The 14,933-nt window shown below is 44.8% G+C and overlaps 5 protein-coding genes across 5 annotated transcripts; 2 read left to right on the top strand and 3 right to left on the bottom strand.

Moving 5' to 3' along the window:
- Positions 1-3,721: 3,721 nt before the first annotated feature.
- Positions 3,722-4,247, top strand: DFL_008715 (uncharacterized protein; the record flags this gene model as incomplete). Its single annotated transcript, XM_067638487.1, has 2 exons — positions 3,722-3,947; positions 4,123-4,247. 2 exons carry the CDS (start codon positions 3,722-3,724, stop codon positions 4,245-4,247), a joined length of 351 nt encoding a protein of 116 aa, XP_067486370.1.
- A 173-nt stretch (positions 4,248-4,420) lies between these two features.
- Positions 4,421-4,949, bottom strand: DFL_008714 (uncharacterized protein; the record flags this gene model as incomplete). Its single annotated transcript, XM_067638486.1, has 2 exons — positions 4,421-4,603; positions 4,686-4,949. 2 exons carry the CDS (start codon positions 4,947-4,949, stop codon positions 4,421-4,423), a joined length of 447 nt encoding a protein of 148 aa, XP_067486369.1.
- A 641-nt stretch (positions 4,950-5,590) lies between these two features.
- DFL_008713 (uncharacterized protein) lies at positions 5,591-6,161 on the top strand (the record flags this gene model as incomplete). Its single annotated transcript, XM_067638485.1, has 2 exons — positions 5,591-5,902; positions 5,964-6,161. 2 exons carry the CDS (start codon positions 5,591-5,593, stop codon positions 6,159-6,161), a joined length of 510 nt encoding a protein of 169 aa, XP_067486368.1.
- A 1,882-nt stretch (positions 6,162-8,043) lies between these two features.
- DFL_008712 (uncharacterized protein) lies at positions 8,044-9,624 on the bottom strand (the record flags this gene model as incomplete). Its single annotated transcript, XM_067638484.1, has 2 exons — positions 8,044-8,904; positions 9,079-9,624. 2 exons carry the CDS (start codon positions 9,622-9,624, stop codon positions 8,044-8,046), a joined length of 1,407 nt encoding a protein of 468 aa, XP_067486367.1.
- A 2,514-nt stretch (positions 9,625-12,138) lies between these two features.
- Positions 12,139-14,686, bottom strand: DFL_008711 (uncharacterized protein; the record flags this gene model as incomplete). The annotated part of the gene is made up of 4 exons (XM_067638483.1): positions 12,139-12,819; positions 12,894-14,113; positions 14,188-14,576; positions 14,634-14,686. 4 exons carry the CDS (start codon positions 14,684-14,686, stop codon positions 12,139-12,141), a joined length of 2,343 nt encoding a protein of 780 aa, XP_067486366.1.
- Positions 14,687-14,933: the final 247 nt, after the last annotated feature.

Below are 14,933 nucleotides of genomic sequence, written 5' to 3'. Positions count from 1 at the left end.
GACGGCGTGAATGGTATCTCTCGAATAGTTTGCATGGTATATCCCGACTAAACCCGTGCAAATGCCCAAATGTTTAAGTAAAAGCTATCAAAGAGTAGAGTGCTATGGCATGCGCGCATCTCGAACCGTAAACTTCATCGCTCAGTCTTAGTCATAGCCTAGGAAAGCTTAATAATTATCTACTTATAACGCCGTGCCATGTCCTGAAGATGGACCTTCTGCTAAATTCCGAAGGGGCATCTGCGCACACTCAACTAAGTACGCATACACAATCAATGGTATGCGGTGGTATGGGTCTCAGAAAAGAATTTAATGAAGACCACGCTCCATATTCATGGCGTGTCTAAAATCAAGATCTTAGGATTAACTACTCATCCCTGTCTTTACTAGCTGAGCTTGGTACTAGTTTGAGTAACACTAATCCTTCTTTCTGCTTACAAAATGTAGTTTAACCAAATCAAAATGCTTACATAAGCTAAAGTAGCCTGAAGTCGGGAGAACTCCTAACCTAGGATCCATTATTACCGAATGGCTCAGGCCCACTGATTATTCTACTGCAAGAGTTCACTAGACTAATTCTACTAATGAGGGCAACATGATAGTCTCTGTCGCTATAAAGTTTTGTTTAGGCTAAAATTGGTCTACCATTTACTAACATATTAACGAACCACATTGCTAGCCTTTCCGGCTGGAATTCACCATGAAGGAATGAATTTCATTTTCAGAAGGTGCTGCATTTGAGCAAAATATTGCAAAATCGGTGTTCTAGACCTGCCATGCACTGCAGAGCTAGTTTCAATTGATCAAAACTTTCGGGATCTCTTCACTTGCGATCATGGTTCGCGAGAGTCGAGTACCTGTAGGTCAAGTGGTAGGGGCAACGTCCTACGGTTAATTCCTAGACTCTGGACGCTAGGTTTCCGCAGCACTACGGTACGTTGACCGACGTTTTGTTGTTGAACTTTTTGAGCGAAGGCGTAGGAGCGTGGGACATTCCGATTACGATCAATAAATGTGGTTATTCCCGGAGGGATATGCCACGCTATCAACGGAGATAATGTGTCGAATATGGTCGAGATGAAGTGAGGATTCTTCACCTGAATAGTAAAAGTCCTATAGATCCTTGATGTAAGCATCTAATAAGCATATTATCAATCTAAATGCAGATATATCCGGACGGCTTTTCATCATAATAGAAAATTATATAGTATTTACGGACTACCTAGCCAGCCTCTAGAATGGAATTCAAGGTGGTACCGCAAAAGGAAAGACTTTTCCAGACCATTATGATTCTAACATTGTAACGGCCACTGGTATTGGCTAAAATGTCGTTTTTGTGAATGGAGAATGCCATTTTGTTCCAGCTTTTCAGCTTTTCGGATTCGTAACTAGACAGCCTCAACATCCTGCTCATGAGAACTTAGGCCTATAGGATTGCGTTGTACGATGTTGCATATCGAACACCACATAAAGTGGATGGATGGAAGCTTGAATGTGTTGTCAAGTGTTGGATTCCTGATGAGTAAAGCTTGCCACAAAAATTTCCCTCACGCCAACCAAGACTCCGACTTTTCAAACTGTCCCTGTGCAAAGGTTTATCCCGAAAACAAATCTCCTCGGTCTGCTGCAAGATGAAGACATCCGCGTACGATACTGGAAAGTGATAAAAGGGTTGGCAGGTAGCTAGTTATCAAGCATCGTACGCGGATGTCTTCATCTTGCAGCAGCCCGAGGAGATTTGTTTTTGGGTACTTCTCTAGACACACCATCGAGGTAATCAAAAGAGGGTAGATTTGTGGTATTTCTGAATTCGATCTAATGCAACGGAAGCTGGATGAAATTATTGCTAGCGGCTGTCATGTAATGTTAGCAATTAGATGAGGTCTCAATCTGTAGATATCAAATATTTGCTTCATACACTGTGCTTTATGTATACTTAAGCAGTATGTACTTCTTACCAAGTAGACAATCACCCATCCCGTTCAAAATTGATTATTAGGGCCGCCACCTTAGCTGCAGCATGCATGCTTTTTGGGGGGTTTTTTAGGGGGGGTTTTTCCCTTAAGGTGATGATCAGCTCAGCACCTTTGGTTTTCTACATGCCCGAGCCGTTTGCCAAGCTATGAGAATGCATCCAGGTAATGCATTAATGTGGGCTCAATGTTTTAGCTTTAGCTAGTCTACGTGCATATATTATCGCAGGAATAGTATCGATGTCGATCGGCTGCGTTACGGGCCTGAAAGCGATATTCGAAGAGCCAAGTCCATGTCCATCGATTACCATTCATCCTCGAGCTCGCATGTGCAGGAAGCACTACCACCACAGATCTCAAAACCAAATATGATTAGATATGGTCTTACTAATAAGATCGTTCAAAAGGCCTTTGAGGTGGATTACTATTTATCAAAAACACAAAATTGGCAATATATCACAGTATTTGCCGTACTAAAGGCTTTCAGGGTTGGCAACCTTATTATGCTCCGGCTTAGTTCCGAATAACCCCTTCAACCTTATTTCTCACTGACATTCTACGGCTTAATCTGTGCCTTAGAGCTGTTGTGAAAAGTCTCTCAAAAGATATCGAATAACCCATACCCAACATACGTACGTCTGTTTGTCACTTGAACGAAACAGAATATCACCAATTAAAGAACTCGAACAAAGATACAAAGCCTAACACATCAAGTAGCGGAAAGCCACGATTGCTCACCCGAGAAGAGATCAAAGCACGATCGTTTACTTTTGGACAACTGAAAGCGCTAAAGGTGAAGAGAGTCGATGGCCACTAAATTATTAAGACCGGGAATCCAACCACCATAGTTCATGAAGCAAAAGCCTTAGTATTTGTGAAAACTCACACATCTATACCAAGGTCTTTCGAGTTTGGACCGAAGACTGCGAAGGACGAGACGGGCTAGGAGACCGTGGACGACCTCATGACTTTGATTCCTGGTCTTTCTGTCAGCAAGGCGTGGCCGATTATGAGTCAAGCAACGGAGGAAAGAACAATCTCCGAACTTAAAGGCAACCTTCAAGAATCATGAGGTCTTAAACAACCAAAGGAGATAGCTTCCCAAATTATCGCGTGCGACGGGGTGTCGGGTGTCTGTGACAACTCTATTTTTAAAAAATCCTATTCCTTCGGTCCGTCTCAGTCTGAAGATGCATTAAAAAACTTTATTCTTCGTCCCGTCGACCGCCACTCTGAAGCCCTCGGTATCGACTTCCGTGCTCGATCAAATACAAGTCATCGTACAGTATTTAGCCATGGAGATTTAGGCCCTGAACATGTTATAGTTGACTCAAATAGTGGAAAGGTCATGGGGGCAATCGATTGGGGAACGGCAAGTTGGTGGCCGGGAGGAGATTTGTTTCTTGCTAGGGCGAACCAATATGATGACGGTAGGGATCTATCCAGCGAAATAGAGATCTATCTTTAGTAAAAGACCCCTAAGGATAGAACGAAGTAGCATGCTCCCTACATGCGATGATAATACCACAACTACCTAGTTCTAGTTAGCACTAACGCAAAATGTTATTAGCCTGCAATGTATACAGAGGATGAGTATATTTTGTAATTTCACGGTAATTTCATTGTGTATGGATACCTAATGCATGGGCTAGATAAAGTATAAAGCGGACTCGAGGCTAGTATAGGTGTGCCGATGAAATATAGGGTAGGTACTGCAAGCAGTGACGTCGGACTGCTTGTCTTGCAACATGCGTCGTCCTAACGCAGTGATGGTAGTTACAAGCAGGATATGTTGCGTTGTGTTAGATTGCCAAAAGAAGTTTGTCACAAAAGTTTCCCTCGTGCCAAGACCGCCAAGACACACGGTCTATAAAAGAACAGCTTTCCCTTCAACCCTCCTTAAAACCTGTCCTAGTGCAAGGGTGTTACGCGTGGAAGTGAAGGTTTATCCTGATCCCGTGTTTTTGCCAATTGGTATGTGTTTGCCCCTCTTCCAAGCATCTTTTAAGTACTGTCAGGTACCAAGTACTTCTAGACTACTTCCAGCCTTTGTACTTCTCGCAAGACTACCGTCGCCTTGCCAATATCACAACGTTGTCTTTGCTGACCTGTCGTTCTGAACAACCAAACTAACTCTTTGTCTTTCTAGAAAACTATACAAAGACCAGTCGTCTTGGATTCAATCCAATACGCAATTTTTCGATATCTGATAGAAGGTCTATCCTTCCTTTTTTCATTAACTTCTGGGCAACGTTCTACGGGTTGAAGAAATAGGTGACAGGAAGATTTCTATGAAGCTATCGAGATGTAAATTCCACCTGTACGTCCTGCCGGTCCCCATCCCACCGTCGGCATCTTCGTGACAACCCCCTCCCCCCATTTTCTCCTCCCACCACTGCATCTTGTCCATGTACTTGATTATGTTCGGGGCAAGAACTTGGAGCAAATTAAGTCAATATCTTCCTACCACCGCACATGGGGCGGTCTCGTCGATTTCTTTGCCATCGTTTCAAAAGAAATGGTAAGAAAGCTGCGGCCGGTAATTTTGGGTTACAATATTTCCACTCGGATGATTGTTCTGTGATCTGCGATATTTTGGTCAAGTTGGCGACGCTTTTATCGTCGAAATTCTAATTATTTGTTAGCATTACATCAAGCCAATTGAATAGACAAAATCGATCTTATCATGACCACGGCCACAGTAAAACCTACAGAAATATTCGCCCACTTCTGATCGTTAAGATTAGTTCCATTATTCGGGATCCCCAGTTTTTCTCTGATTTCCGGGATCGGAGTTTTGTTTGGGAGCTTCTTGGTTTCATCATAGAGTAACTCTTCGTAAGTTGAAGGTTTAAGATGTGCTGTGAGAGATGTGCATGTGGAAGTGATTTCCTGATCTCGAATTCTCATTTCGGTAAGTATGTCGGCGGCTCTTGCATCTCCGTCAGACTTGTTTCCATCTCTGTAGCCATGCATTTCGAGTTGCTGAGTACAATTCTCTATAATATTCCTAATAGAAAGGGTATATTTCTTGAAAAAGACATAGAAAGCGAGGGAGTTCTGTCGACCGTCTTTGCGTTGTTTGATGTTCTCGCTTTTGAACAATATTGATGAGAACTTGCTTCCCTAATGTCCTGCAGCCCATATCTTAATTACTACCTAAGTACTTACCTAGGAGGTGTAGAAGTGAAATCAACTAGTCAATAACCCTAACGTGGCCAACAGGCACTGAGATAGTACTACGTATACATTCTAAAACAGCAGTGTAATTCGAATATCCGAATACATCTGTATATGGACGGCGATAAACCAGAATACAAGTCGCCGGGTACGTTGAATGGGTTTTCTCTGACATAAGTAGGTGGGTATCCAATATTCGAATTCTTGTTACATGGGCATGCATGTGCACATATGCATCTGTTTAGGCCTCAGTCGTCACGGTTCTTAGGACGGACAAATTAGCCGAGTCTAATCCAATCAAGATCTGTGAATAGTCACTTCAGAGCATTGGAATATCCACACAATCTCGCCCTCGCAGCCTCACCAATTGGGCCCAGCAGCCTCCTCAACGTCAGACCAAAATCACAACATTCCGTTATAACACAGCGCTTGCCACCATGTCGGACTCAAACCTGCCTTCGTCGTCACGAGAGGACAGCCAGCAATCAGATTTTGCAACAGCCGTTGTGTTGTCTACATTGCGAGATGATGAAAATCCGAACCCCGCATCTCTAATACCAGTGATTTCGTCCTCTACAGTTGCCGATGCCAGTTTAATTCCCAAAACTACGGAAGAATACGAGTATTTAATGTGTCAGAAATTAAAAAGCAAAACTAGTATGGCTCAAATTCGGGAGGAACTTGGAATTCCAACATCGTCCGATCAAATTCACGGTCCGGTCAATAATTATAAATGGAAAGCACTTTCTGTAAGTGCAAATCTGCACGATTTACTTCGACGGATTTTACTAATCACAATTACTCTGATAGGATTTTATTGATAATCTTTCCAAAGATCCGGAAGTGGATCTTAATGACGATAGCGTGTCAACTATGGTAAAAATCTGTCAAGCTCTCGAACGATCAAAAATCTGGGCGGATTGCTCGCCTACTCGTCCAGCTGCAGCATTTGTACCAGTACTACTTTTCCGATGGCGAAGAAATCGGCGGGACCGACGCAAGGCATGATCTTAGCTCAGTGAACTCTCTGCATTTCCTTCCTCGCTCCTTACTCTGCCGCCCTGTCCTGTCGCCTCTCCCCTGCCGTGCCCTGCTGTCCTTGTCCTGCTAGCCATGTTATCAATATGTATGGGAGGTTCATCTGCCTCCTTGTTTTCTTTGTCTTTGAGATTCTTGTCGCTGCAGTTCTGCCTGGATGACGTCTGGACTCAGCTGGCTTTGTCACATTTTCAACACCCAACTCAAACCACTCACACCACTCACACCACTCAAACCATTCTCGCTTCTTGGATTGGAGCTCTCACGCTTTTGGATGTACCACTTTTGTGACAAGGCGAAACATGGCGGATATGACATTGCATCCGCGTAGTAGCTCGGCGATTTACCCCATCGTAAATTTCTTCGTAATGAATTCTGCCCATCGTGGAGGGCACTATTGAGAGTATCAGGGAGTTATGCGCCTTTTCGTTGCCACAGGACCTCGCTTGTTTCCCCTTCATTAATGCTTCCAGTCAGGATCCGGTATTTTGGTCCCCTCTGCATGGCCGTTGGTTTGTGCTCTTTGTTAGCTTGCCATTGCAGTTCTAGTAAATCTATCAAAGTGCGAACATCAAATCCTTTAACCGTGGTCAGGCTCCTCTACCTTTTAGGTCGAATGCTAGCCCTGGGCTCCCGGGCAAGATATTGACATAATCTTGCCCCTACGGTGTATGTCGCAATACTGACCTGCAAACCACTGCCCACCAGCCATTTTCACCTCACAATTGGGCCAAGGCCACTGAAACCTACATTGACAATAATTCAACAATGCCTACCACTGATATCCAAAGTATCAAAATTTCCTCAGACTCCTTTCCCCTATTCCCACATTGTACAAAGACAATATTCAGAAAAACTATTCTATACCAGATACGCCAATATCCTTAAAATTCTTACCATCTTGGCAACCATCCTCCTACCCATGCCCAATACCACCTAAAATTCCTCACTCTCGAATTTCAAAAAAAAAGCGAACATGATATGGAAACCATCACAACAAGAAACAGACCCGAGGAAAAAGCAGACCCCTGAGAATCAATATGTACGTACTACAGAGAAGATTGGTCTTGAAATGTTGTCGGGTTGTTAGCTATACCATATCAGATCACAACACTTTAGTATTCATCGACTCAACGTCTGTACTCTGTGGAAACGCTCGAATGTGAGACGAGATAATTTCGACTTTCGAGTGCCGGTTTTCGCCGCACGGATACCCAGGGCCACTCGGAAGACTTTTTATCTTGCCTGCTTTTTTTTTTTTTTCCGGGTTGGGGATGTCTTGGGAAAAGTTGGGTCATAGACTATTCGGGTTACCAACCAGAGACCGTTAACAAGTGTCGGGTTACTGTAACGTATTTGACCGGGCTGCGAACCACTAACCGAGACCACCCCAAAATTTGTATGGCAAAATCGCAAAACAGATTGCCCTTGCGGCGATGATAATAACTCTGCTGAAAAAAATCGCAAAAATATAGTCTCTACGGTCCTACAATCTAAAAATTCCTATTCTACAATTTGATATATAATGGTTTGAGGTAAAGCCTGGTTGTTGTGTTATTCAATAGCGGATCCGGTAGGCTGGCGAGAACGTGGTTTGTGGAGTGAAACGGCAGCGAAAATCTCCGTAATTCAGGCAGGTTATAGAACGGCATGTGTAGTATAGTTTTGTTGCCCGGCTCGGGCGGATTGGGTGACTGGTTGTAGAGTTATGGACATAATAGTGTCGATAGGTAGGTAGACGGGTAGGCTGGTGGGCAGGCTGGTGATTTACAGGTCAGAGTTTGGCACCCAGCTGGGCACCTTTTCTATCCTTTCTACAAAAAAACCATTTTTTAGTTAAAAAACAATTCTATTAAATAACTCTACTAAAAAAATCTACAATATCGTTTGCGGTCAACAGCGGTCCCCACTGCCAGCGGTTCTCGATTTTCGCATTCACGGTTTGGCCGGAACGATGCTTCCCACAATCATGCCCCGAACCGTCTCCTTCGGTCCCAACAACCGTTTCGGATGTGACAGATTCACCCTTGGAGCCGGGTGGACCGTCCGGGAAGTCATCTTGACCTTGCGGATTCTGCCCATCGGGTTCCGAGTCGCATGGTGATGGCGATGGTTGTCTGTCGCTAGCCGAGCTGTCGGATTCTTCATCGGCCCCCTCGGACAGTTCCGGTTCTCTCCCCCATAATATTCTAAGTTCGAAAATCAAACGAAGCTTTTCCTCATCTAGCCATTTCGTTCCGCAATCGGGATAAGCAAGAACACGAGCGGCATGCAAAATGAGAGCCGTGGGACTACCATGCCATATCTTTCCACGCTTAAACAATCCCACAATCTCCCGAGTGTCCCAGGTGTTCGACAAATGATCGGTTCTGATGTAGGCTTCATAGAGACCTCCCTGGCACTCACTGCTGACGGTCCGATTAACCCCTTCTACGCCAGCAGATGGAAATGCGTCTAACCTGCCCGCTTGCTCCAAATGAGCTCGGTACATTTGAGCCGTAGGTACTATGCGTTGTCTAGGTCTACCTTCTTGTAACAATCTTTTTCGATCTTCAAAGTCAGCTAGCTCGAATTGTAGAAACCACTCGAGATCGATAGGAAGAATGATAAACCCTGGGGGCTTTTCATCGAAAGCATCGTGACATCCTACGCAAAGGGGAATTGCGTTGCTAATGTCATGCGGTTGTGAAAATGGCGGGATGCCATTCGAGACCTGCGATTGGAAGTTACCAGGATACGCTCATTTTAAATTATGAACATGGTTGAGTGGGATGATCATTAGAAGTACCCAGATCTGCAGGTTTTGCAGAAAAGTCGGGATTCGAAAACTCCCAATATCGCAAGGGCATCAAAGTTTGCTGATCTGAGTATGCCAGTATATTCTTACCTCTACGTCTGCTTTAGGTATAACATGAGCGATATTGAGTTTGCGTTTCGGTTGTTCGCAAAGCCAACAACACTGATTATAGTATCTTTTTGTGCTTTCTTTGGTGTTTTTAGGAAATTCGATTCTTCGGACTCCAGTACTGGCATCAGATGCACTTGATCTGCTGGTGACTGACGAGTGTTGACTATTGGATCGACTACTCTTTCTGCTCGTAGTTTCGGCGTCAAACCGTTCGGAAGGATAACACCGTTTTTGAGGTGACGTGGAACGAGAAATTGGCGCCGATATCGACGACCCCGACTGCAAAACGACACTAGTTCGGCCGATCGATGTACCAGCGTCAAGAGTTGGTGGATCGACGTTTAGTAAAGAAGTTATGGTAATGGAAGAACTGGCAGTAAAAGAAGACCTGGAAGAGGAAGAAGCATCGCCAGTAAACAAGGGACTAGTGAACGACGGACGGGAAACCGCTCCTTGTTCCAGAATCCTCTGCTGGACTCTCCGGTTCGGACGAGGGGTTGCATCGGCATCAGTGTCAAAATCCATTTTAGTTGCTACTGGCTCCGTAATAACGAGGTTGTTAATGTCGTGAGAACACGGGCGTCAATCGAATGATTTGTTTCGGGATACGATATGAATGATGGGTTCGATAGATGGAGGAGAAGGTGCTGGACAATCCAAGGGACTGAGACGCCTCTTGATAAACGAAAATGATGTTTGTTGTTATGCTATGGCGTGGCAACGGTCCCGATTGTGTTTGCCATAACACGCATCGAAAACGCGCCACATTGCCAATTTAGTTGGCGCCACCAAATCAATCGCTTCGACACAGCAAGGCACTTGATCTTATCTCAAAGACCGTTGCCAACCTATTAGAAACCACGGTGGAGAGGAGTCGCCAACTGTAGTATTTTCAGAATACGGCATTGTCGACACACTAAACAAATAATAGTTTGGTATAATTGGGAACTTTCGACAGGCTTGACGAAGTTTATAGGCGGAATTTTGAGATGTGTGCTTAGCACGTTATGCTTGCGAAATAATAAGAGGAAATTACGATAGAATTATTGTCGGCTTGTTGTTTGGTCACCAGATTCCCAACAGGGCTTTTTGCTGCTCTATAAAAACGGACCAAGCTGATCGCTGAGCTAAGGCAGGTACAGATCTCCAAGCGTTTAAGCAGAAAATCAGCGCAATGCAATTGAATACGTTACAATAATGAGGTGCTTTATTTTAGAAGCTCATATTGACTCGGTGGTACAGACAGAATCTTATTATCGCATCTAGCCTACCGATTGAGGTCTATTCGGAATGGGAAGGCCATATGATGCGAGACCAATTCTCACGTGCTCTGACATATGTGTTGGGCGCAGTTTCACGGTGACGATGATGATGACCTTGATGCCCTCCTAAAAGTCCCCACTAGGGTTCTATTCTTACAAGCAAAAGCCCGGTAACCAGATTGTGTTGCAGTCTAAGGCCAGAGTGAAATACCAAATCCCTATAATTTGTGGTATTTCCGGATTGGATTTTGTGCGACGAGAATATGTTCGATCTAGGTACAGAGTATGTTGTCGACGGGCCATAACCATCCTTAAAATACCATAATCAACCCAGGATCTCTCCTATCTGGTTTCTCCGAAATATTCTAATAGGCGAACTATTTAAATTGAAGGAAAAGTAAATGTAATACATTAAGATCGAACCAGGTGAGAATTAACTACATTAACAATTGACAATATCTACTAAAGGCTGGATGTTAAATCAGTAAGGAAATCAATCCTTTAATTTTGATATTACCGCATACTTGGCTCTCAGAACCTAAGACGTATTCAAACTGCCCAACTATATATGAGAAATTTATACACCCGGCTTAAGCGACATGTGAAGATCTTGAAATCGCAATTTATCCATCGCAGCGCCGGTCGCAGGAAGCTATCTATTTATGAATCTTAAAACAATTAGATACCTTCAGCGTTAGTACCAGAACTGCGAAAACTATCGTATTAACCTTTCAGTTGAGCTCAGTTTGGTATACATGTCCTGACTTGCGTGGCTCACACATATTCACCTCAACACACAGTCTGCATGAACCTGATATCATATGATCCTAAAATTATATTATTAATCGATCCGAAGCTTCACTAGTCTCGGTAAGGCTCATTAAGCCTAGGATTTTTCGTGCCGTATTGTACAAGACGATCAGGTCCAAGTGGGCCAGTAGTCGGCAGGAATCAACAAGGTCCTTCGGCACGGCTGTATCTAGTTTCGGCAACACTTCTTGTTCTCGCCTCTTCCATACCCGTTTTGTGTTGGCCTCAGGCTGGTCTCGTGTCACCAGAATGCTTGCCCAACTTCGTGTATGTTACCTAATCTAGCTATCAACTTTCAATCCTAAAAATTACATGTTACCAAGGCCGACGTTTGCACTTCCGAGTGCCTTCGCCAAGCTTAGCCTGTGTCAATTCTTCAAAAATCTCATATCTACCACTTAATATCGAAATAATATAGATAATAACGAAGTGCTTAAGTACCTGCTTAGGTAATTAAGTAGGTATATGGGGAAAAGTCCAATGTACCGTCCACGTTATCTTAAGAGACAGTTTTATTTGACTACAAGCTGAAATGCCCGATGTGGAATTCTTAATATTTTAGCCTAAAGGCCTATTTTAAAGCATCTATGTCTTCTGAATTCATGAAATGAAAAGATCAAGTGAATATTCACAGGATTTGCATGTGTGTTAAAACAACGCCCCCCATAATATACTCTAAAACGAAATTTCGGTCTCGGTACTCGAACAGCGACTGCGGTACTGAGAAACCACAATTGCCAAAAAGTTCTGATACTGAGACTGGTCCAAGTCCTTACCTTTGGGTCTTAGCCTCGAATCTATTTTCCTAAATACAAGACCATAGTTTTGCAATGGCAGTTTTGGTTGTGCCATAATTGACAAGATATAAAATCAAACACAAGCAACACATTCTAATCTACATTGTCATTCCACCCTAACACCCCTCCGCTAGTCCCCAACTACTTTGCTTGGACCTCTGATTGGAAATTTAGAAGTAAGAAATGTCTTCTTCTTCGTCATCATCGTCTCCTGACTTACCTCCAGCATCGGGAGGCTTGGGGAATGGAGGAGCGGGATCCTTGCAGTAGCCATCGTTAATCTTGTCGATGGCAGCCTTGAAGAGGGAGTAGGTGTTGGCATCCTTGCAAGCGAGAAGCTGGGCCTCACAGAGATCCTGGTAGTTAGCCAGTTTCTTAACAGCAGGGGATTTAACGCAGTCCTTCTTTTGTTCAATACAAGCGTTCCAACAAGCGGCCTGAATTTCAGTGGGCTTATGAAGGTAGTCAACACGGCAAACTGCATTGGGCCAGGCAGTACCAGGTCCAACGTAGAGCTTGAAGTGATATCCGGCTTTATGCTTGCCCTTGTCGTTATGGCAACTTACGGCTGGTGCCTTGACTCCACCAACTGGGAACTTGACGTTCTTCCACTTTGTGTTCTTAACGACATCTTGGGGAACCGCAGGGATCTTGCAAAGAGTATCATCTGGCTGGGCACCCTTGTCATCTGGCTTGCCTTCATCATCGGGCTCGCCGCCCTTGCCACCTGGATTGCCGTCGTCTTCCTCTTCAGGTTCCTCAGGCTCATCAGTGGGTTTAGGGTCAGTAGGTTTCGTAGTGCTGGTTGGCTTGCCAGTGGGTTTTGGAACAGTAGTTCTGATTCTGGTTGTCTTATCTTCATCGTAGTCCTCGTCATCTTCAGTTGGTGGTGGCCCCCCTTGGTGACAGTGATGGTTTGAGTAACCTTATTGGTGGTCTTTCCGGGAACGGTAGTCCTGACTCTGGTGGTCTTATCTTCATCGTAATCCTCGTCATCTTCAGTTGGTGGTGGGCCCCCCTTGGTGACAGTGATGGTTTGAGTGACTTTTTTGGTGTTCTTTGCGGTAATGGTTGTTCTGACTCTGGTTGTCTTATCTTCGTCATAGTCTTCGTCGTCTTCAGTTGGTGGTGGCGCGCCCTTGGTGACGGTTATGGTTTGAGTAACCTTATTGGTGGTCTTTCCAGGAACGGTAGTCCTGACTCTGGTGGTCTTATCCTCATCGTAATCTTCGTCATCTTCAGTTGGTGGTGGGCCCCCCTTGGTGACAGTGATGGTTTGAGTGACTTTTTTGGTGTTCTTTGCGGTAATGGTTGTTCTGACTCTGGTTGTCTTATCTTCGTCATAGTCTTCGTCGTCTTCAGTTGGTGGTGGCGCGCCCTTGGTGACGGTTATGGTTTGAGTAACCTTATTGGTGGTCTTTCCGGGAACGGTAGTCCTGACTCTGGTGGTCTTATCTTCATCGTAATCTTCGTCATCTTCAGTTGGTGGTGGGCCCCCCTTGGTGACAGTGATGGTTTGAGTGACTTTTTTGGTGTTCTTTGCGGTAATGGTTGTTCTGACTCTGGTTGTCTTATCTTCATCATACTCCTCCTCGTCTTCAGTTGGTGGTGGGCCCCCCTTGGTGACGGTGATGGTTTGAGTGACCTTCTTGGTGGTTTTTGGTTCAACAGTGACAGTGGTTCTGGTAACTTTGTCTTCGTCATCCTCGTCCTCATCGTCATCTGGTTCCGGGCCACCCTTGGTGACGGTGATGGTTTTCGTACTCTTTGTGGCGGTTTTGGTGGCCGGCTTCACGGTAGTCGTGACCTCATCATCATCTGCATCACACGTCGTAGATGCATCGAGATTCCGATTGTAGTATAAACTGTAGTATACATCACCACCGCAGTACTGCCATTCTTCTTTCGGTGTCGTTGCATAGACTTTCCATGTCGCTGAACATACTTTAGTACACATGGTATTGTGCTGTGGATTCTTTTGATGGACGTCGACGAAATGAGGGGAGAGTCTGCCTCCGCAGAAGCACTCCCACCCATTTCTCATACCGGCGTAGGCGTAGCCATTAGAAGAGCAAGCCTCGACACATGAGTCGATACTCAAATTGTCGCCAGAAACCGATTTCTCAGCGTGGGCCAAAAGCCATCCTGTTGTCTAGTTAGTACTGTATCCTAGCGACGCTTCAAGTGACAAACCATCTCGAACGATTTGATGTACTTACCACCGTGGCCGGACCAGCATCCTGAGGACTCATAACCAAGTGGAGCTTCGTCGACGTCGAACTTCTTGTAGCAAGTATCCTTATAGATGCTGTAGGTTGTTTTACCACCGCACTTGTTGACGTTATATCCTTTGACGGAATCTCCCTCACCCTCACCACATGGGACGTTGCATGTGTTGTCGTTGGGAAGTTTATACTCAGATGGGTCGGCAGAACCACACCAGCACGCCTTGCCTCCATTGTTACCTTTGAGACCAGCATAACGGAAGCCGGCACCTTTACATGAAGCGAAACACTTCTCCATGGTCATGGTTACTGCGCCTGGTTTATTGTGGCATGTGCAGAAATCTGCGACATGATAAGTCAAGGGAACTTCGCCAGAGTAACAGCTAAATAATGCATGCATTAGACCACCTTCTGACAGGGCGGAGAAACTCGTGACTTACCCGATGTGTTTCCAAGGAGTTGTTGGGACAACAGGTGGGAACCAGGTCCACATGGTTGCTGTTCTTTTTTGAAGGGACTGGGACCTTGGTACCAAACCATTGTTAGGTCCCGGAAGCGCAATGGACGAGACAAGGCCTACAAAGGCCGTCGGGATAAGCAAGGCCTTCAAGTACATCATTCCACGTGCACGTCGCTAACTCGAAACGGCGGGAATAATATAGAGTGTATTCCAAAAGAGTATAGTTCTTCTATAGAAAATCCTTAAAAGAGTGGTACGGATCGAAGAGACAATCCTTAAA

Source organism: Arthrobotrys flagrans, assembly GCF_004000055.1.
Source record: "Arthrobotrys flagrans strain CBS H-5679 chromosome Unknown unitig_1, whole genome shotgun sequence".
Classification (NCBI taxonomy): Eukaryota; Fungi; Ascomycota; class Orbiliomycetes; order Orbiliales; family Orbiliaceae; genus Arthrobotrys; species Arthrobotrys flagrans.
Note: the sequence above shows the minus strand (reverse complement) of the source record. Positions and strands in the feature narration are given on the sequence as shown.